Source organism: Lingula anatina, chromosome 4 (genome assembly GCF_051362555.1).
Source record: "Lingula anatina isolate TDL-2025a chromosome 4, LinAna3.0, whole genome shotgun sequence".
Classification (NCBI taxonomy): domain Eukaryota; kingdom Metazoa; phylum Brachiopoda; class Lingulata; order Lingulida; family Lingulidae; genus Lingula; species Lingula anatina.
In genome coordinates this window covers 1,206,395-1,232,661 of record NC_141770.1, presented here as the reverse complement: position 1 = coordinate 1,232,661, position 26,267 = coordinate 1,206,395, and the positions used below count along the sequence as shown (strand labels likewise).

General features: G+C 36.4%; 2 protein-coding genes across 2 annotated transcripts in view; both read right to left on the bottom strand.

Moving 5' to 3' along the window:
• LOC106168016 (uncharacterized) overlaps positions 1 to 24,205 on the bottom strand; it is a 53,952-nt gene extending 29,747 nt beyond the window's left edge. The window contains exon 1 of the mRNA XM_087012180.1: positions 24,078 to 24,205. The gene's annotated coding sequence lies outside the window, so the exon portion shown is untranslated. The remainder of the gene's footprint in view (positions 1 to 24,077) is intronic.
• A 986-nt stretch (positions 24,206 to 25,191) lies between these two features.
• LOC106162424 (uncharacterized) overlaps positions 25,192 to 26,267 on the bottom strand; it is a 28,682-nt gene continuing 27,606 nt past the window's right edge. The window contains exon 16 of the mRNA XM_087011335.1: positions 25,192 to 26,018. Coding sequence (XP_086867461.1) covers positions 25,911 to 26,018 — 108 coding nt within the window. The 3' untranslated portion in view covers positions 25,192 to 25,910. The remainder of the gene's footprint in view (positions 26,019 to 26,267) is intronic.

Sequence of the window (26,267 nt, the reverse complement as noted above, 5' to 3'; positions counted from 1 at the left end):
ACAAACCATTTGCTACATAAATACAATTAATTCTCTTAATTGTAGTTTTATGTAGCCAAATGTTCACAAGCACAACGAAGCTCTGTTTTTGCTCCAAATTAAGTAGGATAAGTCCATATGACTGAAATTGTCATTTATTAATGACGAAAACTAATAAGATACAAAGTTACAAAACTGGGGAGATAATAAACATCCCCCAAACTATATATATAATAAAATATAAAAATAATAAAGTATGTTAATGAAATGTAACCAGGATTAATTATGAAAAATATGAGAAATCACAACAGCTATAGGAGCAAAAAGTTGGCGCAAATGAAAATAAAAGGCCGAAAACCAATAAGATACAAAGTTACAAAACTGGGGAGATAATAAACATCCCCCAAACTATATATATAATAAAATATAAAAATAATAAAGTATGTTAATGAAATGTAACCAGGATTAATTATGAAAAATATGAGAAATCACAACAGCTATAGGAGCAAAAAGTTGGCGCAAATGAAAATAAAAGGCCATATGATGTGAGAGAAGCTCACATCCCCGCGGATAAGAAAGGTCGCGAATAACACGGAATTTATAAGGTTCAGAGTTAGTAATAATGGGTAATGGTGAACATTTAAAATATGGAAGAGGGAGATAAAATTTGGCCAGCAATCCGCCCAGAGGATAAACCTGATTAATATAATCCAAAATCGCTTCAGGATGAGTACGGGCTGATAAATGATTATGAAATGCGTGAATGCTAGGAGTGGTGGTGCAATGAAGGCAGGAACCCTTGGAAATATATTGATGAGAAAATCACCTGATGAGGATCCTAACCTTAAGTACCAATTGTAACAGGGAATGGGTAATTGGAGTTGTTAGACAATGTTGTAGGCGGGGTCTGTAACTGGGCGTGGGATGTGGGGCAATCGATTTTAGGATGGGATCCCAGTACTGGCAACAGTGCTAAATTAGCATAGACTAAAGGTGTATTACTCCCTTTTATAAAAAGCAAAAAAAAAAAAAAAAAAAAAAGATGCCTAGACAAAAGGGACGTAAAAAAGGGGGGGGTATCCATGGTTGCCACTTTTAACGGTAACACGGGGATAACTTATCCCACGGGACCAGTAGTGTTGGTCGTAAGTTGCAAAAGGCGTCATCATAAAGACGCCAATCATTAGCATAAGGAGCTTCTTAATGTTCTAATAGATAAGCCGTACGTAAGTAAGTTTACAGAATCATATAAATTTTTTGTTAGAAAATCGCTGAAAACAAAAACAAAAAAAAAAAACTTCAGTCCAAAGATAAAGGGAAATCAGCGATTTTTACGAGGGCAAGTGGATCACTTCCAATTTCATCGGCTGGACCCGTGTATTTACAGTGTCGAGAGTCTGCTGATACTGGGTACAGGGTATCTGCTGCTGAACGTAGTCTCTTGCAGGGAGGAGTCGGGAGAAGGAGAAGCGCACGGCATTACTGTGCCGGTGTGACTCGGCTTCTTTCCACCAGGAGCAGTGGATGCAGGAGCCAATCGGCGTTTGCTGGATAATAAGCGCGCATTGGAGACAACCGACATCCTGGACCGCTTACGGTACTCCACCCGGGAGGGGTCTTGGAAGGCATGGTAACATAAAAACAAAGGAAACTAAGAAGACCGAAGGCAGTTGCATTTATATATAAGACAATTCAGTAATAAAAATTTCCCGGGCCAGGTAATTCAAGTAAGTAAACGGAATAAGTAATATGAATAAAATATACACTTGTACAGAGAACATATAAACCCGGCATAAACCCAACGAATAGCCTGGGTAGATATGGCATGAGCCATATAGATATAATAAGTGCAAAAAATTAAACATCTCCTAGTCCGCCGCCAGAGAAAATCCATGCAGGCAACAGCCTCAGCTTAGCCGTGCACGTAAAAACAGGGATATCTGGAAAACCGACTAGGCAACGAACATATAGCTGGGTGACTCCCCAGAATAGGGGCATAACAGCTCCCAAAAAATTAAAACCTAGTATACCAGATACCACCAAAGGGCTCTCACTACTAGGCAAACAGTTAAAAACCTGGGAATACACCCAGAACCTAGTATACCAGATACCACCAAAGGGCTCTCACTACTAGGCAAACAGTTAAAAACCTGGGAATACACCCAGAACCTAGTATACCAGATACCACAAAGGGCTCTCACTACTAGGCAAACAGTTAAAAAACCTGGGAAATACACCCAGAACCTAGTATACCAGATACCACTACAGGGTTCTCACTACTAGGCAAACAGTTAAAAACCTGGGAAGTACACCCAGAACAAAGGGCATAAAAACTCCAAAAATGCATATCGCCTAGTCGACCAGAAACCCCTAATAATACTCCACCTGGTAATGCGGACACGGAGACAATCGGAAATAGGATATAAATAGATTACGGCATGTCAATGACAGCCAGGAAATGGGAAATATGAAAACTGCAAAAACACCTGGCCCGATAGGAATATAAACATAAATAAAATAGATGCACACAAAAGAAAAAAAAAAATCAAAAATAACATGATGAGTGACACCTAAACAAAATAGGTAACAACTGTAGTTGCATAACACAACAATTATAAATGTATTGATAAGAACACGTGAAAAAAGGGGGGGGGGGGGAAATGAAAACAAATACTAGCCTGTGTGTGATCCAAAACTTGAAGTCATCCCGTAAAAGGAAACAGCCGTCGCCGAAACTCGAATATCAAATACTGGTGACTGGAGAAAAGTGAATATTGTCCAAATAAAATAAAGTCACCAAGTAACAAATAACCGTCAACAGCCGTCGCTGAATCTTGAATACCAAAACTGGTGGCTGGGGAAAACTGAATAATCCGAAGAAAATAGTCACCAAGTAACAAATAGTCGTCCCCAAATCTTGAACCACAAAAGTGATGACTGGTAACCAGTGTACAAATAACAATAAAGAAACGTAAGTAATAATACAGTGTAGCTGCTAAAACTGCGGGTAAATATATCCGCAGCTACAAAGCTGAAGGACTTCTCACTGAATGCAGCTCGATGGAATTAATCTCCAAAACATCTTTCATAGAATATACTTGTGTGTGCCTTGATACACAGCAGCTAAGACATTCCTTAACCCTGGACATCTGTTAACACCTTGTCTTGGTCAACTACTTAAGGTCAAAACGTGCAGACACAAGACCCAAACAAAACGTTGATGTATTACCAAAAAGTTAATAGCACCACTAAAACAAACCATTTGCTACATAAATACAATTAATTCTCTTAATTGTAGTTTTTTATCCTAATTCCAATGAAACACCAACGTAACACGTAGATGTATATATTTCTCTTTAGCGCAATAAACAACTGCTTTCTTTGAAAATCAGAAAATTAACCGATGAAAGTGACATCATAGGAGATTCATGTTTCCTTAATCTAAACCGACTGAATATTTGAACATACGCCATAACATATGACATACCATTAAAAATAGGTTAATATAATGTTCGAAATTTGGCCGATGACGGCAACATTTCTTGAAGGCCCTCTGATAAAGGAGTGAAGAAGTTTAGTTTTAAACATTGATCAGTGGCGAGTTATGGTATTTACGTAATGTTTACGCCTGAAAAATCTACTGTATATACGTAGTTTCCAAACAAATAATGCACAAATCTTACCTAGACCAAAGGGGAGATGAGAGATGTAACTGAACCCAGTGATAAGTATGACCGAGTCGGCGGACCTGGCAAAGGATGCCCAAGTCGAATCTGGCCAGTTTAGGGACTGTACGGTCACCTATCCCGTGCCAGTGTACGGAGTAGGGAAATAAGTCTTTTTTCCGTAATTTAGGTCATCCCGTCCTTGGTCAAGATACGAGCAGAACCTATGAACAAAGGAATGACCTCTGACGAGAACAGCCGTGAGTTTGGTAAGTTCGAATATTCACAAAATCTAATGAAAATGGACAACTTACTTGTAAAATTAGAGGACCGCTTCTGTGTCTGACATAACTAAGGGTACAGGCACTTAAAAGTGCTTGATCAGCATTTTAGAATGATCTGTATTGTTCAAAGATAAGCACTCGCGGATAAAGGTCTTTTGAATTTAAAACGCTGACTCATCATTTAAAAGTGCTTGCTCTGCATTCTAGAATGTTTTGCGGTCTTCAAAGTAGCATACATTTAGTTTACATATACCTAGCTCCTGGTAGCGATACAACAGAACTATACTGGACCAAAATTGTTCATAAAATTGAAATTGTTTTTTCAATAAGTCACATACATTGTGATGCACGTTGTGAATATGTTTGATAGTCCTACTAGGCCTTGTAGTATTTTATCAGCTTCTTTTAAGTTAAAACATACCTTGTACGATGCAGCGATGACTTCGTAAAAATTCTCTGTTAGTGCATCAGCTTATATCTATCTACAAAATGTATCCGTCTACGACGCAACCCGGACTACCAAAGCAGATGTGAAGCAAAATGGCGACCACAAAAACATTCAGTAATGGAACTCTTGAACCGCGTGTCGTGAACAGCAGTGGAAATAGGTTATCGATTTGTTAAAAACATCCATGGTCGATACCTGTGCAAACGGAATGAAATGCAAATGACCGCAAAATCAGGTCTCGGCTAAACAAATTAATATACAGGTACAGAACCTTATGCGCACGCTGCTGACAAAGCAATATACAGGTATCTACACTGCACACCTGAGTGACTGAAAGAGTGAATGTGAACTTGGTTCAAGAGAAATAAGTTCTGCAATTCCCCCTGGGGTTCATTTTCAAAATATTATTTCTTTTTTTGGGGGGGGAACAGGGGGAAGAGGGTATCAAACTTCCTATCATTTAAGCTCCTTCAATATGGAATTCACCCAGTGTTTTTAACGGCGTGGTGGATATAATGTCAGAAATATCACTGACAAAATATCGTTCGATCAAAACACTGCCTCATGCAACACATTTCGATTGGTGCGTGCACAATGAAGTAGTTAGGATATGTAAAAATAATTGCATTCAGTGGAAAAACCCCCGCTGAGTAAACACAAACTGTTTAGTACGAAAGTTTGATTGTGAACGCACCCTGGACGCTTGTTGTGGCTGTTATATGAGGGGAAGGCCAGATCAGCACCGTGACATAACACCTGTACTTTTAAATTTCATGTGTGTTACAGGGTGAGGTTATATAAATGAACTTATTTAGGGTTATACCATTTAATAAATTTGGATTGATATAATAATTGCCTGTTGATATTAGTTGTATATGACATTAGTTGCTTCCAGCAGAGGACTGGTAACACGTAAATTGTACTATACCGGGAAAACAACATAAAACACGGGTAGATAGGTTAATTGTGGTAATAAGACAAACTCTAGTATAGAGTTACCAAATTTCTCCAATTATCAGTATAAAGCATTTTAATCCAATAAATAATATAGAAAAGAACAGGAAAGGCAAGAAAAGCACGGGCATCCGGTAAACTGCAAATATTGTGTACCACAGCATGAATTGAACAATGAAGTCCACATTTAAGTAGAAAATATCACCAAACGTTGCAAAGTAAACGTGACCAATATCAATTTTTGGAGTGACCGTTAGGATGACCACACACTTGGCAGAGGACAATGATAACGCATTGATAACATGGTTAACAGGACCCACTATTTCCTGATATATACGACCTCGGTACTCCGGGCTAATCCAAGTATCCAGTTATCACATGGGAATTTCATTCCTAGGACTACCATTCCTGTCAAACCGGCTAAATTTCACCTCAACTATCAATATGGGACATATGATTCCTTACCTAGTAATTTTTGTCACACTGGCTTATCTTAACCTGCACTGTACTTTCCCTACAGATTTGCGGGCGCCCGTTTTCCGGACTTTGAATGTCTATTCCAACAAGCTGCAGGACAAAACTGACAAAATGGCACTCGCCAGCTGCAGGAGGCAGTCAGCACACGCCCGATATAGAACTTCAGGACTGTGATAGCGGACTGAAACTGGCGGATATGTTTTCACAAATCAAAGTAGAAGACGACGGGAATATTGCTGCCATCACGTGTACTACTGTGGAAGGAAACGGAATCCATGTTATGTCCATTTATAACAAAGGCAAGAAGACTGAGAATGAACAATAGTGAAATGGTTACATTCTTTACGTCTTAGATATTGACGTGTTTTTATGGTAAACATGCCTTTTTGTGATATACACACACTGGACAATAGAAGTGTCACCCCCTAACTCAGAGTAATAAAAGTAGGCAGATCTTGGGAACTTATAATGCCTGGTCTACTTATAATGTAACTAATGAGTATAAAACCGCTATACCATGGAATTGTATTGTTGGTCTTGTACATGTACAGCAAATGTTATTCCTGTCTTCCTCCAAAATGGCAAGATACAGGCAATTATCTAACGGTTATAGGTGCAAGTTATTATCCTGAAGAGGCGGAATGTAAGCAATGTCAGAATATCGATACAATTGAATTGTTCAGTCAGAACCGTGCAGAGGGCCTGGTCTCGGTATAGAAACACTGGATCAAGAGACAAATTGCCTCTGATGGGTCATCCAAGAAAAAATACTGGCCGTGAAGACCGACGACTGATTTTTAAGTCCAGGTTGTCAAAGTTCGACACTGCTTGTCAGTTGACAACACAGTGGAACAATTTCACACAAAAGCATCTGTCTGTGAAAATTGCTAAGCGTCGGTTACATGCTCATAGAGTGTACAGTAGGGTAGCAAGACTGAAACCTCTTATATCGTTACAAAACAGGCAACGTAGAGTGAACTAGGGTCAACAGGATCTGGAACTGGACAGTCCATGACAATTGGTCCTATATATTTTTTCTGATGAGTGTCGCTTTGGTCTGACCTCTAATGACAGACGGGTAAGATGCTGGCGAACTGCTGGTAAAGCATTTGAACCACATGCACTGAATTTTCGAACCCGGAGCAGCCTATTCATCACGGTGTGGGGTTGCATCAGCATCCATGGCGTGGGCGAATTGATAGCGGTTGATGGAAACATAAATCACTAGAAACATATCGATATTTTGGAGTCAGGCTTGCTACCATCTATTACTAACATGTTTGGTGACAGGAATTATCCATTTGTTCACCAGAATGACAATGCCCCTTGTCACAGGACCAGAGCAGATTGTGATTGGTTTGACCAACAGGACATTCGCAGGGTGATGTGGCCTGCCCAGAGTCTGGATGCAAACATAATAGAAAATGTGTGGTATGATATGTCAAAACTTTTGACAAATGCCCGTCTAACCAGCAGAGAAACTCTGTTATTGTCAGTGTTTCATGCTTGGGCCAGCATAAGCCCTGAACGCATCAGACAATTATACGAATCCTTGTCTTGTAGACTGGTACCTATTAGTAGGTCACGTGGCTATGCCACTAAGTACTAATTTTGGACTTGAACTGCATATTTTAGTAGAATGCATATTTTGTTTTCATTTTATGATTTTTTGTGAAATTTGATGTTAATAAAATGATACCAGGAGCATATCATTCCACAGTAATTTATCTCCCCCATAGTATTGGTTCAGTAGGGGTGACACTTCTATTGTCCATTGTGTGTACCTCTTCCTACTCACATGTTCACTGACGGAATAACTTGAATTAGGATGACTGTGCCAATTTCGGTAACATTAAACTTAAATCAATTTGTTTAAAATTAAAAACGTGAAAATGACCCAATAAAGTAGTTGTTTAATTTAAATTACGACCAAAATTTGGATAGCTTATTTAGACGATTTTTATTAAAATAAAAGAAATAATTATCAAATAGCAATGGCCATCTCGCATTAAAACTGAATTTAGACCCCTTAGTGATAAAGATATGTTAACTTTATTTATTATTCGACTTCTCATTTAGTTGACATGATCCATTAATATTAAGACATTGTGTTGACTTAGGTGATACACATAATGTACAAATGATATTACACGTTTTAAACTTGCTAGAACACCACAGACATGATGGAGATATTAAATAACACAAGTTCACAGCTAAGATTTTGATTAATTATTTAATGAATGGAGCGATCATAGGATACAGCTTAACTGCTACAGAAAATCAAAATCAGCTATGCAGCTATCGTGTCTACTTGTGATAAAGACTAAGTTTTTACAAATATTATAATTCAGTAATATGTGCTAGTGATATTGTAAAAAATGGCATTATTAGTCTCTTTACCTGGATAAGACAACTTAGATTTAGAAATTGTGTGATTGAAAATCAATAATCAGATCAAAATACAAGGCGTTTCCTATGTTGGTTTATAGAGTAATTTGCCGTTTTCATAGTTTGTAAATATACAATATCATGTATAAATGTAATATACTTGAAAAGGAATTATTACAAAAAGAGAAAGAATGACCGTTCACAGGTACATATCTGAAATCAATATAAAAAATGGTATTCTCACATGTATATTGTCACAATAGGTAGAAATAAATGAACATGCATTTAATCTTCTAGATTTGTCTGGCGTAAGGGAGACCGGAGCTAGTTGGACCCTGGGGTAATTAAGTTGCCCCCCATCAATTTATGACAAAAGTAACTATGGGGTAAAATAATTGATCACATTTTGTAAAGTGACCGTATCCAATAGTGCTAAGAAAGCGTCGGCAGTGAGTCCAAATGAAATAATTTAGCATCTTAAAGTAACTTTATTAAAGAGACTTGATGGAGGAGGGGCGGGGTCTAATATGAAAAGACAAATTGGCGAAAGAGGGCAACTTGACTGATAGGATTGTATATATATTCATTGTATTCACTCAGGAAACTTCTTAGTTTCTCCATTTTAACGTAGAAGCCTGGCCAGAAATACAAGAAATACAACTTTCTACATACATGTATGTCTATAGTTAACATAATGTATTAATTATTGCGAGCAAACTTTTGGTATAAGAAGTGTGTGTACTATCACAACATTTTAATGACTTTATGATTCATTCTTCCTTATTGTTACTTCAGTGATTTCAGACACTGATCTAGGTATCATTATTATTGAGAGTGAGTGAGATGCACGGAATTAACATAACACTTGTAAGTCTTGATAAATATTATGGCTTTTTTAAAAACCACTATGTATTATGATATGTAATAATGAACATCTTATTGTGTGTTCACCATGATCATTATCATTAGTTATAGATATTTGACCAAATGTTTATTATTATATATTCATCCTTCTTGGTATTTAATCTTTATTGTAATGATGAAGACATGAAACTGATGATATGCATTAAGGAAGATTCTCACATTTTGGGACTTATTTATCAGTATAATTTAAGTGAATTCGTGGATATAAGTTGATATGAACACAGCGTTTCTCGTATAGTCATCACAGAGGAGAGCTACAGTGCGGACAAATATGAAGATGAACAGGTTACTTCATCATGAACGATGCGCTGGTCGCAACGTTGTGGAGATTGCTGTTCATTGGACAGGGGACGGCCGACCCTATTGTCTCATGTAGTGCATTCCTTATATGTCAACCGAAAGAGAAAACTGTATAATACAATGTGTCAAAGCCATAATAAGAGAGCGACAGTTTAAAATATCCACAGGGAAAAAACAAAAAAGTATCGTACTCTTGGGCCACAGATTGAATATTGTGACTGATATTACGGAATATATCCACGGACAATTGTATTTTCCTAAAAGGTTATTACTTTATTTTCCTTCCAGCTATATTTTAGGTTTCATGTCGACTGTGTTTCTAATTTCATGTGTGAGTTAATAAAGTTATAACATTTAAATTGATGAGAGAACTGTTATTGTTATTTAAGTTTTTTGAAAATGTACGTATTTTATATGATTTTCTATTTGCTTTGCTTTTAAAAAATGAAAAGGAGCGTTGTAAAGTTTGAGAATTCGAGGACGAATTCTTTTGAAAAAGGGGTGTATGTTGTAAAGCAAATTACTTACACTTTCACTAATTGAAGATAACAATTAAAACGGAATCAAACGAGTAAAAGGATAGAGAGTTATTGAGTGTAAGTTAAGTCTCATCAAGAGTCAACAAGTGTAGAACATGTATTTAGTGTCAGAAAAAGATGGAAAAGGTCAAAGTCAGTAACAGTTAATGTGATTGGTTAATCTCATAACATATTTTAATTTTGGATAAGGTCCAAGCATGAGTAATTCAAATAATATTTTAGATATCTTTATTTGAAAACAAGTATCTTAGGGATTACCTAATGAGGAAATGTTGCACGGTGACTCACAACATGAGAATGGAAAAATCCTTTTAATCACGCAAAGACAATGGAAAAGAAAACAAGTCAATGCGTGATCAGTGAAGAGAAATTGAGTATAAATATTCGTGAAGTTGTATGAAGAAATAGTCGGTGAATAAACGTTCAAAAGCTCCAGACTGTTGTCGTTATTACTCACTATAACACTTCGTTAGCGTGCACCTTGTTATTTCTGAAACCTGTCGACAGCCGTCTTGAGTTTTCATCTGGGACACATTTCTGTTGACCTTGAAGACAAACATTTATAAGGTAACATAGCAACAAGGATAATATGCATCTGAAAATCAATATGTTTCTTCAAAACATGGCATTTTAAAAATGTGTATTTTTGATATTACCAGTTTTATGGGCAAGTTGGATTGAAGTTTACTGCGACAATGACAGTCGTGTATAAAGCTGTGTATCTTTTATGGACAATCCACTTAAGCCTTTTCCAGACCTAGAGGTACACTTGCCTGGACCGGTACACTTAGAAACGTTGACAGTTTAATATGTTGGACGACACGTAACATGGCAACTTTAACTGAGCAGCAATATAAATTTATATATATATATATATATATTTTTTTTTTACATAATCAAAGAAAAGATAATCAAATATTTTATCCTTATCATATATTAAAGGGATAATAACTCTTCGTATGAAATCTGTATTTCACAGTAAAAACATTGTGAATGACTCATAAAAATATAATATATTCTGTTTTCCCACAAAAACGGCTGTTATAGCTATTATTCTGATATCTGAGCTTGTCTTCAGACCACGTGACCTCCATTGATGGCTATACTCTGTTAAAATCTCTTAAGAGATTTTAACAAAAAACCAAACTTTTTAGAAAAAAACCAGGGACTAACTTTGAATGTAAAAATGGATTCATTAACCATTGGTAAGTATGGGAAAATTGTTGTTTACTCCAGGAAAATTCATTTTTTGGCCAAAACGAAGAGTTATTATCACTTTAAATGACAGAAAGAGTTAATATGTTACATGTACCTCCACATAGTTTAAACCTGGTATTATACCGACTCTATCTTGAGGGTTAAAATATGCGGCAGGCTACATGTAAGTGAATATTTAAATTAGACAAACCTCAGCAGTCATGTCGTCATGCTTGAACACCAGATAATGTAGTTGTTGAAATAAACTTTCCATGCGTTCAACATCCACCTCTGTGCCTTCTCTGTCAGGGTGAAAGTTATTGTCGAAGCTGACTTTGTTGATGATCACAGCCCCCCCCCCCCCCCTCCACTCTGTGTAGTATTGGTACGCCATGAATATTAAGGTTGGTCAGGGAGGGAGTTTGGTGCACGAGGAAATGTGTCATCTCCATCTGTGGCGATTGTCCATGTTGCCAGGTGTGGTTGCCTAGATGACTATTTTACATAAATATAATTCATTGGTCACAATAAAGGGATTTATGTGTGATGAGGGTATTAATGTGATGTAAGATGCCCAGGGAAACTCCCAGGGACTAAGATATGTTGATAGAAAGATAAGCTCCAGATGTTTCTTCCATAATTACAGACAGGGTGTCTCCGCTTTGTATTTCACGCTGTTAAGTTAATTACTACCAAGTGACACTGGTCAGATACCAGTAAAGCAAAACCTGATTGGACAGTACAACCTAGTCTCATTATGATCAGCCAATCAGAATCATAAGGAGTTCAGCTTCACCAAAAACAAAGAACACTCTCTCTCACTTCCTTAGAAATTTTCAACCTAGCAGTACATGCTCAGGAGAGAAGAGTTTTTAGTGAATTTCATAAAGTTTCTCAAACCCACCCTGTCCCTCCCTAATGTTCCCTGATTAATTAACACTACAAAACAATTATTAATTCTATGTATCATTATTATATGTATGGTATTTATGTTCAGAAACATTTGACATATAGGTAAGCCTCTATGGGTTAGCAGTTCTCATTTTGTTTAAGTCAACATACAGGGCATAACCTTAGCATAGGGCACATATGGCAGTTATAAGGCCAAGAGAGACAACTCTATTAAAGGGCTGTCAGAGCATTGAGGAAACCTACGTCCCCTTCCTGAAGGTTAGGGGTTGCGCAGCTCGCTCTCAGCCTCGGCCGAATTTTGGACATAAAATTTATCTAAAACATTTTGCCATGTGTGGGCCCTTTTTCCCCTCCATCTTTGCTGAAATGTAAATTATATCTTTAAGCTTGAAAATTATATAACATGCATGATCGTCATTCATAGATTTATATCTAACTCTCAGTATTTTTCATTCGTACTTTGAACATTAATCAAAGTGCAAATGCCAATAAAATGATATTTTCAACCTACATCTATTTGATTTTTTTGTGTTGTGTATAATAACAAATTTTGACAGCAAACTAGCCTCAGCGACCCCTCTCAATTCATGCACTCATAAAAGACGCGTAGAAATCTGTTTTGAACCATTTTAACATATTATATTTAAAACGAAGGCTATGATTGTACTTGACAGGTTAAAGACGATAATTTGACAAATAATATGCTTAAAGGTCATCTTTAATAGAATGTCTGACTTGAAAGAAATTTTCATTTAAGGATAAACATTTACAACAGGTGATCTTCTAAGTAAATGAATCGGAAAAAAAAAATTTGTTTTATTTAAAACGCGTTTGGAAAGACAGCTAGGAAAAGTGTGGAAAGTACAATATAGGTTTTACGGGGTGTCTAGTTGATAATTTCGCCAAATGCTCTATACCTTCACGTATGTGTGAACTCAAATAGCTGTCCGTTTCTATTAAATTTCATTATCTTAAAAAATATGGTATTTATGCTCGTCCCAAATTTACTCAATATTGTAACATTTTACTTCACTACGCCACATTGACTGTTTGCCTGTGTTATAAGTTTCTTTAACAAAGATGAAAATTCTGGGTGAATAAATAATGCTTAATTTAAATAAAATGTCAGTTTGAAATAGGGTAATTTTATAATAGCGCGTTATTTTCTTTATATCAGAATTTTAAACCATAGATAACAACATAAATCTGTAGTAAAGCAGTTAAATATTTATATAACAAAATTCACAAGATGTGCAATAAGCATATGGTGATAGCTCCATAAAAATTGATATAATATAGGCAGATATATGATATGTCATACCATATCAATTCATATTTGACGACATCATATTAAACTAAAAGTAACTTGTAATACAGGGGTACATTTATATTTTCCTTTACATATTATCATTTATAAACATAGACTCCATTGATTACATCATTTTGCTCTCATAATTCTGTCGAAAACAACAACGTAACATCCATTTTGTATACAGATAAAATATGATTTTAGAAATATGTACATCATAGGATTCTATATATTTTGACATATTTTTATATACATATAATTTAATTTAAGTCATAGAAGTTTGAATGCGTTATGCTGTTACTAGTTTCTTTGTATGCGTCCCTTTTTTAACTACATGGATAAATCACATAGCAAGTGTTCAACCTTTAAAAAATGATAATAACGCTAAGGGATAAATCACATAGCAAGTGTTTAACATTAAAAATGATAATAATACGAAGGAATGAATCAAGAAGCAAATTTTCAACCTTATTAATAATTTACTTAACAGTGAGGGAAAAAATCCTGGATTCAGGATAACAGCAAGAAGGAAAGCAATATTAACATCAATGGAGTGAATATACTGTTTCTACAGTGCTCCGGAACACGGGTGAGTTAATTGTTTTGTTGAGCAATGTGCCGTGTTGAGGGGGGGGGGGGGGTTGTCTTGGAGGGAGAAGTCCCACTGACCTTTAATCTGCATCTGCCTGTGAAGTGACCTTTTCAAATGTTAGAGCCCAGTAATTCAGAAACAAGCAATTTCTTTTTGACGAATTTGGAGCCTGTACACTATATATATATATATGATCTTATGATCTGCTTACATATAAAAACTAAGCTACTGCTACGTTAACTATTTTATCACTTTACAACCCTCCCACTATCAAAATAAAACGTTTCCTCGAGATGTTTAATTTAAACACATTTGTAATTAAGTGAAGACAATCTCCACCACACAGATGAGGATGAATGTGATGTTGCAGTTTTGACTAATTTTGTCAATTTCTGAGAAGTCACAGCTATATGAGAAGGTTACAGTAAGTTAGGAAAAACGGAACGCCTCTATATAAACTTAAAAGTCTAATCTTGGGGAGATAGCATATGTAATAGATATGTGGATGTAGTGCAGGTATGAAGGGGAAAGTATCTGCAAGTCTTGGGATATATACAAGCCATAAAATAATTTAAAAAATAAATAAATAAACGCAAGTCTTTGCTTTTACCATTGTCATTGGCTCAGTGATATTATTTGGGTGGACATAAATTGTTATTTCCAGACAGAACGCATGGTTTTTGGTGCAAATCTGACTGGCCAGTGATGCAGAGATGAAGACCTAAGGAAAGCTACAAGCTGTTTTGTCTCAATTTGGGTTCAGATGGGATATCTGATGATCTTAGAATCATACAAATAATGTTTGGCGTGCTGACAAGGTTCAAAATGTGGGACAGGGATAACAGGTACAAACTAACTGAAAATTGACTCAAGCATGGCAAACACTGATTAAAATAATATTTCATCTATCACTTCATCCATAATGTATTGGTGCATATCACAATAGTGATACAAATTATTGCCCCCATTCACTTGGAAACAAAAGTTGGACCTTCCATGTTTCTAGAAATTGTAATGGAGCTTAAAATCCCAACCAATAAAACTCAAGAATCGACCAGCCTGACCATATTTGCCCTTGACAATCAATTCAGTGACAATGTATTTGCTCATATTCATGGTTACTTTTTGTAATACGCATATTTTACAACATGTACCAAACTTTCAAGATGCCTGGTTTGTGAATGCATGGGACCAAAATGCTCTACAAACACTTTACGAGATTTCTCATAATATGGAAGTGCCTCTGCGTACTTACCCATGGCATATAGTGCACTGCCAATATTAATGTATGCCGCAGCAACATCAGGGTGTTTCTCACCAAGGATTTCTTTCGTAATTTCAATAGATTTCTCATAAATTGTAAGTGCCTCTGCGTACTTACCCATGTCACCTAGTGCATTGTCATAATTCTGGTACGCCTTTGCAGTATCAGGGTGGTTCTCACCAAGTACTTCTTTCCTGATTTCAAGAGATTTATCATGATATTTGAGTGCCTCTACGTGCTCACCCATGCCACGTAGTATATTGCCAATATCCTGGTATGTAACAGCAGTATAAGGCTGTTTCTCACTAAGAGTTTCTTTCTGGATTTCTAGAGATTTCGTATGATATTTAAGCGCCTCTGCATACTTACCCATGTGATATAGTGCATTGCCAATGTCCTGGTATGTCACAGCAGTATTATGGTGTTTCTCACCAAGGATTTCTTTCATGATTCCAAGAGATTTCTCATAATTTGTAAGAGCCTTAGAGTACATGCCCATGCCACTTAGTACATTGCCAATGCTCTGGTATATAACAGCAGTATCAGGCTGTTTCTCACTAAGAGTTTCTTTCTGGATTTCTAGAGATTTCTCATAATATGTAAGCGCCTTTGTATACTTACCCAAGTGATATAGTTCATTGCCAATATTTTGGTATGCCCCTGCAGTATTACGGTGTTTCTCACCAAAGATTTCTTTCATGATTCCCGGAGATTTCTTATAGTGTTTAAGTGTCTCTGGGTACTTACCCATGTGACTTAGTACATTGCCAATACTCTGGTAGGTAACAGCAGTATTAGGGTGTTTCTCACCAAGTATTTTTTTTCAACTTCAAGAGATTTCTCATAATATGGTAATGCCTCTGCATACAAGAAAGCGTTTTCAAATACACATGCAATTAAAAACAGATTTTTTTATTTTAAAATTGTTATTTTTTTATCATGAAGTTTTTTGTTGCTAAGTTGATCAGATAGCAAACAAGCTATAGCCTTCAGGTGTGGTAGTATTTTTAGGGCTTTTTCATATGTTTCCTTGGACGAAAGGGTATCAAATTCGGATACCAGAAGAGGTGTTTGCTTCATGTAATGTTTACAGTAAGCTTCTTGTATGTGTTCTATTTCATTTTGATGATTCTGTGCTTGAAACGCTGCATACGCTCTCAATAAGGGGTGAAGATCATAAAAACTAAGATCTGAACTAAGAAGGGATTTGTTGCAAAGACTGTCAAGGATAGATTCACATTCATCCTCATCTATTTCTAGCATTTCTGAAACTTCTTCCACATGAAATGAAACTGGGAACATATGTAAAGCTCGAAATAATTTCTGTTCTTCAGTATTCAGTGTTTCATAAGTCATATCCAGGCATGACATCATTTCTTGAGAAGCTGGAAGATTTGCCACCTTAAGGCTTTCAATAACATTTTTGTTTTTCATCCTATCTTATACTCTCTGCGCAGTTTTTTTCTTGAGTTGAACTGCTAATAATTTGAGTGCAAGGGGGTTCCCCCCGCATTTCTCCGCTATTTCACCTAACACTAATGACTCACTATCAGTGGGACTAGGTTTTTTTTCCTTCCCAAAGGATATGAATGGAGGGTGCCTTATCAAGGGGGGGTACATCTACAACAGTCATGTTATGTGACACAAGACTGAATGCTTCACGACTGGTACACAACAAAGTGACATGCTTTGTTGAATTCAAAATGGTTTGCACCAACTTATGAAATTCTTGCAAATTGGATTTTATTACCTCATCATTGTTATTAAAAATAATAACAGTGCCTGAAGACAAACTAGACAAAGTTTGTATGAACATATTTTGAAAGTCATTGCAATGACAAAACCTGACTTTGAACCATTTAACCACATGCAGTGAACCATGCGATTTGACTGCCTTGGATACAACCAATAATTTCAGTATATATATAATGACCTCGGTACTCCGGGCTAACCCAAACATGCAGTCATCACATGGGAACTCCATTCCTAGAACTACCATTTCTGTCACACCGGCTAAATTTAACCTCTACTAATAATAAGGGACCAACACTTCCTTTACTAGTCATTAACCTGTACTGCACTCATCATAATGATTTCCGGACGTCTATTTTCTAGAGTATGATTTTATTTTTAACCAGGATGCTAGTTACATTTTGCACAGTCATGTAATTTAGGCCCAAATTAGCGACAAAAATATACCACAGCGTCACTGCCACACCAGGCCCCTGCTTCAACCCCTTACTGCTAAGTGCCAAGCGGGGAGACAGCAGGTACCGTTTATAAAGGACTGACATGTCCCAGGACGGGTTTGAACCCACGTCCTCCCGCTCTGGAGGCGGACACTCTAACCACAAGGCCATCCGGTTTCAGTAATGTAATACACAGGTAAATGTCATATTAAAACTGAATATGGATGATACATGTAACTGCATTTTCGCTGGCTTGAGGTTATTTTTCTACTTTTCCTTTTGTCCTGTACACTCCATGTATTTCTAGAAGAGGTCAATCATCCACCCATCGCCTTCTACAGTGTACCATCTACTGGGACCAATGATTGGTATCCACTAGGTATTCAAAAATATACTATGATATCTATCTATATTAGAATCAGCCAGGGCATACCTGTGGATATCTAGTCATAAACAATATGTGATCGTGGTAGAGGGTTACATGACTCTTCTAAAACACTCTTCCTAAAGGAATCACGCCTGTAATTCAGTTAATGGACACATTAATGTATAACCACCCTTGATCAACTTACCGAAATGTCTTCTTGTGTAATATGTCGGCACAATTCCGATATCGAAAACCTCAGAAAATTTGGAATTTATTTCCCCCTCTTCCTAATGCCGTCTCTCTTAGATTTGACGGGCTCGTTAACTGCGCAACTTGTCGTAACAGCTAAGTTAAAAGCAAAGTTAAAAATAACTAACAAAACCGTACATTGGACTGCAAGCGTTTTATTGTTTCTCGAAAAACACAAACACAGAGAAGTACTGGTACGTATGCTCTGTGCTTAGCGGAGCGTGTAATGGAAACAGCCTTTAGATAAAAACCAAGTTTGTGTAAAGACGCAGTTCGATGAAAGGGGGTTCTCTGTTTTTACCTCTTCGATTCATTTACTGGTAGCTGCCGTCGCGTACTGGTATATTAAAAATGTTTGTTTGACTCTTTGTCCCACGGATCTTTAGAAAACACCATCTTAGCGGTGGTAAAATCACAATTAAAGCACACTTTCATGTCATTCATATAGGCACAATATACTCATACATTCTGTATTTCCTTGCTTACTTAAAAGAACAATGATAACTGCAGAGAATAAATGATAGTATACATAGGCTGGCTACTCACTAGATCGAACTTGTCAATAGCCTCTTGATCTTGTAACAGTTTACATAAACTTGTGGCCTCTTACATAGGCTTGTAAATACTTCACACTGATAACTTATAATTTTGCTGATTTTGTGCTTTTGTTGGTACTGTGATGATTTTAAAGCAGAACTGCATGTAATGATATTGCTAACTGAGACTAGTATACTGAATAATTAAGAAGGTGAAAATAAAGTGAAACTAATGGGCTTGAGAAACCTTGTTCGTCGTGAAACACGCCTAAAGTTTAATGCACTAAAACACGTGTTCTTATAAGAATTAATTTAACAAAGGACCGGGCAAATATGTGTTGCAATTAATTGTCGTTATCCGATCTTTTCTTCATACATGCGATAGCCCCGTGTAGCGTCCTCTGTGAATCAGTAGGGCAGAATCCACCAAATAGACGTCACCATGCATTCACGGACTGTTATAGACGACTGTTTAGTGCTGAGATAAAAAAAAATATTGTTTTTCAATTTTCCGGTTATTTTTTGTAAGTTCCTAGGGTAATAATGGTGTCAACTAGCAGGTTAGGATGTAAACTACTGCCTATTTTTTTCAGGACCAGGCACAGGTGTCGAGCAGTGGGAGACCTCTGGCAGTGGGAGCTACTGATTGTGAGGGATGCAGCAGTTTGTTTACAAACCAGAGAAGTGCACGTGTTTATGTACTGTTGGTAAAAAAACAAGCAATTTGTTTAAAATTAAAAAACGAGAAAAAGTACTTGTTTTATCCGAATAATTATGTTATGAAAAAAAAAAAAAAACATCCTCTTACATGATTAAAGTACGATTTCATATCAAAATTAAAATTGATCAGTTAAACTTAACCGAAAATATATTCAATATACAGCCGACTAAATATTCACTTGACCTAATTGTATCAAAATCAGTTGGCCTTTTAACCGATCCAAGCGGTTAACATTTCGGTTACTTTTAAGCAATGCATTCAGTTACATAAAACCATTTCAATTATAACCATTTATATACGGTTGCCTCCAATCAGTGACTGGTAACTCACCAAAACGGTTAATCTTAACTAATTTGATTGGTTTTAAACAATCTACTGCATTCAGTTATATTCTAATTCGATTACCCTTAAACGTATATAAATTATTGGTCGTCTAATAACTCTCAACAAACAAAATCACTTCATCTCCAAACATCAAATCATTTATTTATAAATAGGAAGTAGTCGATGTGCCTCTGTCTTTGTGCAGACGATACAATATTACATACAAACGTTTGCTCCGTCACCAGTTAGATCTCCCGCATAGCCCAATTCCAATTCTGGTACAGTTTGTACTTATATAAATCTGATGATTTTGCATCGCATAAGAAAAACCCTCACTTTATACAAATGTTTTATACAAAAAACTTTGGAATAAACTAGAATGTCCGTACAGCAGCGTAGCTCGACTTCGAATGATCGTTTCCCTTCCTCACGTGATCTGCTCACCTTTTGAATACAGCGGCCCCTGTATCTCCTAAGGACATTCCTCCTAAGACACGTCATCATTGACCCGTTAAAGGACAATAAATACATTTATAATCTACCTATTCATGTTGAGTGATGGGAATGTGTTCAAAGCAACTGAATTTACGAATAGTCATGTCAACTGTTTGGATAGTTTAACTTTCAACCATATATCCAGTCGGAATTACCCTTGTAAACAGGTTTTATTTCAAATGTAAAAATGCCACAAATGTTAGAGCCATTCTATATAGTCTAGACGACTGGTGCAAAAAGCTAATTGGACATTTCTTGTTCAGTTTAAATAATTAAAAAGGCTTTTAATTATGTTTCAAACCACCAGAAATATCACCATGTAAAACCCATGTAAACCATCGCAACAGTTGCTAGGCAGCACATTACCCTAGCAACAAGTATTTAACATTATATATTTATATATAATATATATTTAATAATATATACACAGATATCTCTGTAGCATTTTACATACCCTCGAGTTCCTTCCCATCTTTCTGTTCCCATTCTACATATACTAACTTGTTTCTTAATTATTAAGATAGATACATAAATAGTGTATGCTTGCACAAACCCAAATAAAAATATCTCTGGAGATATATCAATGTCCACACCTAAATTATCTTTAGCGGGGCAAATGATGCACATCCAAAACTTTTTTACATATGGACAATCCCAAAAAACGTACAGAATATTTTCTCTAGCAGTATTGCAAATTTGTTAATTTCATAAGTTAAGCATAAGTACATGTATTGAATATTCTATTATTTATTCTAAAATGGAGCAACTTCATTTTCTTGTGATCCGTTTCTTTAATGTTTGTTCCCAATTATCAGTACTCAAGTTTTTTTTTTTTTTTTTTTTTAATATGTCTGCCATTCACCTACACTTTTATCTGGTGATATTATATGGTTTTGGAGGATTTTTGGCGAAAAAATATCTTGATGGTTTGGTTACTTGTTTAATTGAGTCCATTATTTCTTGGAATGCTATGAGTAATTTCCTTCCATGGGAAGAGATAGCCATTCAGATGGTAAGGTCTTTAGGATGCTGAATTAGCCAAGAAAGTTAGTGTTAAGGTTGATTTTTTTTTGTTGAGTTCCTCTAGACCGTGGGGAATTCAAATGGCATTTATAATATCATTGATGAAAAAAATTACGCCATATTTTATGGAAAATAGTTTTTAATTTCTTCCAATTTTTGAGTTTTGACATAATGGTTGTGATAAGATTTCATCTGGGGTTAAATTGACATTTCCTGAATTTCACTCAAAGAACCAATTATCTTTGCCAAAAGGGATAAGAATTCCTTTAAGTGTTTTTAATCCACCTTTTGTTACTATCGATTCCTGATAGTTCGCCGAGAAAAACGCTCTCCACTTACTCTTATTTTCTTCATAAAGAAGTCTTTTAAGTCATGTAAAGTTTAGGGCCTTGGTAAAATGTTTTATTTGTGGCACCTTTTACCGTCCATTTTTGTAATCAGACGCCATCCTTTCTCATTTTATTTTGTATCTTTTTCCATTCCTGATAAAGTTAAATATGATAAGCATATTTTTAAGCATTGAGGGAGGGGGGGGGGGGCTGGTAGGAGAGTTTATACATGCCCTATGTAAGATGAGAAATGCTAAAGGTTTAACCACTGTTGACTTTCCTATTACACTGTATTGAAAGGTTTCTCAGAGACCAGATTTCCAAGATATTTTCATTTTGTTCAATATTTACTAAAAAGTTTTTTTCACATAGTATTTTGTCAGTTTCTATTCTCTACCGAGTAACTTAAATACACCTGCATGGTTCTATTTTGATTCTTTTTGTTAATCAATGAAGTTCAAAAGTTTCTGTTCCTACCCAAAGGCCGTTAGATGCCATATCTTACTTCCTCCAAGGCTGTTATACAACAATATAAGAGTATTATTGAGAGATGAACATTTCTGAATCAGCACTACGGTGCCATATCATCAGATACCATGTGTTCACTCTGGTTGGACTTGTGCGGAACAGTGGGCCCTTGTGGACACATTTGCCGGAAACTATTGACCTGCCCAGAGTTGCTCCAGTGTGCATGTAGGTGCAGATGTAGAGGCTGACAATGTGCAAGGGCAAAATGCACTGTATATCGCACATACAAGGGAGAATTTAACGTCTTAACTATTGCAGTTTTAAATTTTATAAAGAGTCGTAAGGTGATAAAAGCATGGAAATGGCTGGTTACTAACTTTGAACATGCTGCCTTACATGTAAGTATCTGCACTGGCAATGTATTTGATTGGATGTGTTAACACACAATTGTTTCAACTTACTGGATTAATAGTATGAACATCTTGCACAAAACTGTGGTTCTTAGCTAGTATTATAGATTTGCCTTACTTAATAGACTAACACAACTTTAAATGCTTGTTGCTAGGGTAATATGCTGCTTAGCAATCGTGGCTAAGGTTAATTTGGGTTTTGATTGCCTTAAAATAATCTAGTGATAGCTTTGATGTCCTGAAACATAGTGATTAGCATTTCTAAACCATTTAAACAGGACAAGAAAGGTCTAAATAGCTTGTTACGAAGGAAATTCACTTTCATAGTCACGGTTGCTAAGCAATGCTTTGAAATTTTGGGCACTGCCCTTGAAAATTATCAGCATAGACCAAAGAACATTTGTGCCAAGTTTCATGCTTTTTCCACATTGGAGCAATTTTGCCTACATGTAGGAAAGAATTACTTTTCATTAAAATGGTTAAAAATAAAAGGTGTGTGACTGAGGTTAAACGGAAGTTAAATACCATGGAGAAAGCTTTTCCAATTTTTCATAGAACAGGCACAGTTCCCTATGCATTAAAATACAGTAGAAAGGGAACTAAGGAGGAATCACTTATCTTACAGTATGGAATGCAAGAAAAACGATCGCATCAGGTAAATTGCAAATACTATATACCAACTCGCAGTGACAAAACCTGACTTTCAACCATTTAACCACATGCAGTGAACCATAAAATCCAAATTGAAGTAGCAAATATCATATTTGCCTACCCTGAATAGAGCCAGTGTAAACAATAACGGGCCAACATCCATTTTGTGACCGCTACCCCCAATATGCAGTCATCACATGGGGACTCCATTCCTAGGACTACCATTACTGTCACACCGGCTAAATTTAACCAATTTCAAGGTCACATTTAGATTGCCAGTGTATGACTTCCGATTCAAGTTCAATAGTAACTATGGACCTATCTCTGCCAGTTATAAGGGACCCACACTTCCTTTACTAGTCATTAACCTGTACTGCACTCATCATAATGATTTCCGGACGTCTATTTTCTAGACTATGATTTTATTTTTAACCAGGATGCTAGTTACATTTTGCACAGTCATATAATATAGGACCAAAATTAGCGACAAATATAGACCACAGCGTCACTGCCACACCAGGCCTGCCACCCTGCTTCAACCCCTTACTGCTGAGTGCCAAGCAGAGTGTCAGCAGGTACCGCTTATAAAGGACTGATATGTCCCAGGACGGGTTTGAACCCACGTCCTCCTGCTCCGGAGGCGGACACTCTAACCACAAGGCCATCCAGTCGGTTTATGTACAGTAATGAAATACACAGGTAAATGTCATATTATTAAAACTGAATATGGATGATACATGTAACTGCACTTTCACTGGCTTGAGGTTATTTTTCTACTTTTCCTTTTGTCCTGTACATTCCATGTATTTCTAGAAGAGGTCCATTCTCCACCCATCGCCTTATACAGTGTACCCTCTATCGGGACGAATAATTGGTATCCACTAGGTATTCACAAATATACTATGATATCTATCTTTATTAGAATCAGCCAGGGCATACCTGTAGATATCTAGTCATAAGCAATATGGGGTCCTGGTAGAGAGTTACATGACTCTTCTAAAACACTCTTCCTAATATAAAGGAATCACGCCTGTAATCCAGTTAATGGACACATTAATGTATAACCGCCCTTGATCAACTTACCGAAATGTCTTCTTGTGCAATTTGTCGGTACAGTTCCGATATCGAAAACCTCAGATAATTTGGAATTTATTTCCCCCTCTTCCTAATGCTGTCTCTCTTAGATTTGACGGGCTCGTTAACTGCGCAACTTGTAGTAACAGCTAAGTTAAAAGCAAAGTTAAAAATAACTAACAAAACCGTACATTGGACTGCAAGCGTTTTATTGCTTCTCGAAAAACACAAACACAAAGAAGTACTGGTACGTATGCTCTGTGCTTAGCGGAGCACGTAATGGAAACAGCCTTTTAATAAAAACCAAGTTTATGTACAGACGCAGTTCGATGAAAGGGGGTTCTCTGTTTTTACCTGTTCGATTCATTTACTGGTAGCTGCCGTCGCGTACTGGTATATTAAAATTGTTTGTTTGACTCTTTGTCCCACGGATCTTTAGAAAACACCATCTCAGCGGTGGTAAAATCACAATGAAAGCACACTTTCATGTCATTCATATAGGCACAATGTACTCATACATTCTATATTTGCTTGCTTACTTAAAAGAACAATGATAACTGCAGAGAATGAATGATAGTATACATAGGCTAGCTACTCACTCTAGATCGAACTTGCCAAAAGCCTATTGATCTTGTAACAGTTTACATAAACTTGTGGCGTCTTACATAGACTTGTAAATACTTCACACTGATAACTTATAATTTTACTGATTTTGTGCTTTTGCTGGTACTGTGATGATTTTAAAGCAGAACTGCATGTAATGATATTGCTAACTGAGACTAGCATACTGAATAATTAAGAATGTGAAAATAAAGTTAAACTAATGGGCTTGAGAAGGCTTGTTCGTCGTGAAACACGCCTAAAGTTTAATGCGCTAAAAACACGTGTTCTTATAAAAATTAATTTAACGAAGGACCGGGCAAATATGTGTGGCAATTATTTGTCGTTATACCGTCTTTTCTTTAAACATACGGGAGCCCGGTGTAGCGTCCTCCGTGAATCTGTAGGACAGAATACACCATAATAGACGTCACCATGCATTCACGGACTGTTACAGACGACTGTATAATGCTGAGATAAAAAAATAGTGTTTTTTTTTTTTAATTTTCCCGGTATTTTTTTTGTAAGTTGCTAAGGTTATAATGGTGTCAACTAGCAGGCTAGGGTGTAAACTACTGCCTATTTTTTCAGGACCAGGCACAGGTGTCGATCAGTGCGAGACCTCTGACGGCGGGAGCTACTGACTATGAGCGGTGCAGCGGTTTGTTTACAAACAAGAGGGGGTGCACGTGTTCAAGAACTGTTGGTAAGAAAACAAGCAATTCGTAAAAAAAGTCTACTTGTTATAAAGACTAATTTTGTATACATATTATACCGCAATTCACTAGTAAGTATTAGTAATATTGTAAAAATGACATTATAAGCCTATTTAACTGTTAAAAGGTGGCTTGGATTTGAAATGTTTTGTGATTGAAAATCAATTACCAAATCAAAAGACAAGACGTTTTTCATGTTTTATATATAGAGTAATCTGCCGTTTTCCATAGCTTGTATATATACAATATCATGTATAAATGTAATATACTTGACAAGGAATTATTACAAAAAGAGAAAGAGTGACAGTACGCAGTTACGTATCTGAAAACAATATAATGAATGGTATTCTCACATGTATACTGTCACATTAGGTAAAAATAAATGAACATGCATTTAATCATCTAGGTTTGTCAAGCGTCTCAATATGAAAAGACAAATTGGCGAAAGAGGGCAACTTGTCTGATAGGATTGTATACATATCCATTGTGTTCACCCAGGAAACTTCTTAATTTCTTCATCTTTTACTTAGAAGCCTGGCCAGAAATACACGCACTTCGTTAGCGTGCATCTTGTTATTTCTGAAACCTGTCGGCAGCCGTCTTGAGTTGTCATCTGGGACACACTCCCGTTCACCTTGAAGATAAACAATTACTAGGTAACATATCAACACGGAGAACATGTATATGAAAATCAATATATTTGTTCAAAATATGACATTTTTAAGATTTGTATTTTTGCCCTCTTTTAGAGGCAATATGTGAATTGAGAAACATTGGCAGATTACTGGTAGATTAAAAACTCCCTTCCCTTTATATTCAACACGCACGAGATGATCATTTCTCTCTCCACAAGGAGTCCTCTCTCTGAACAAAGACATCAGAG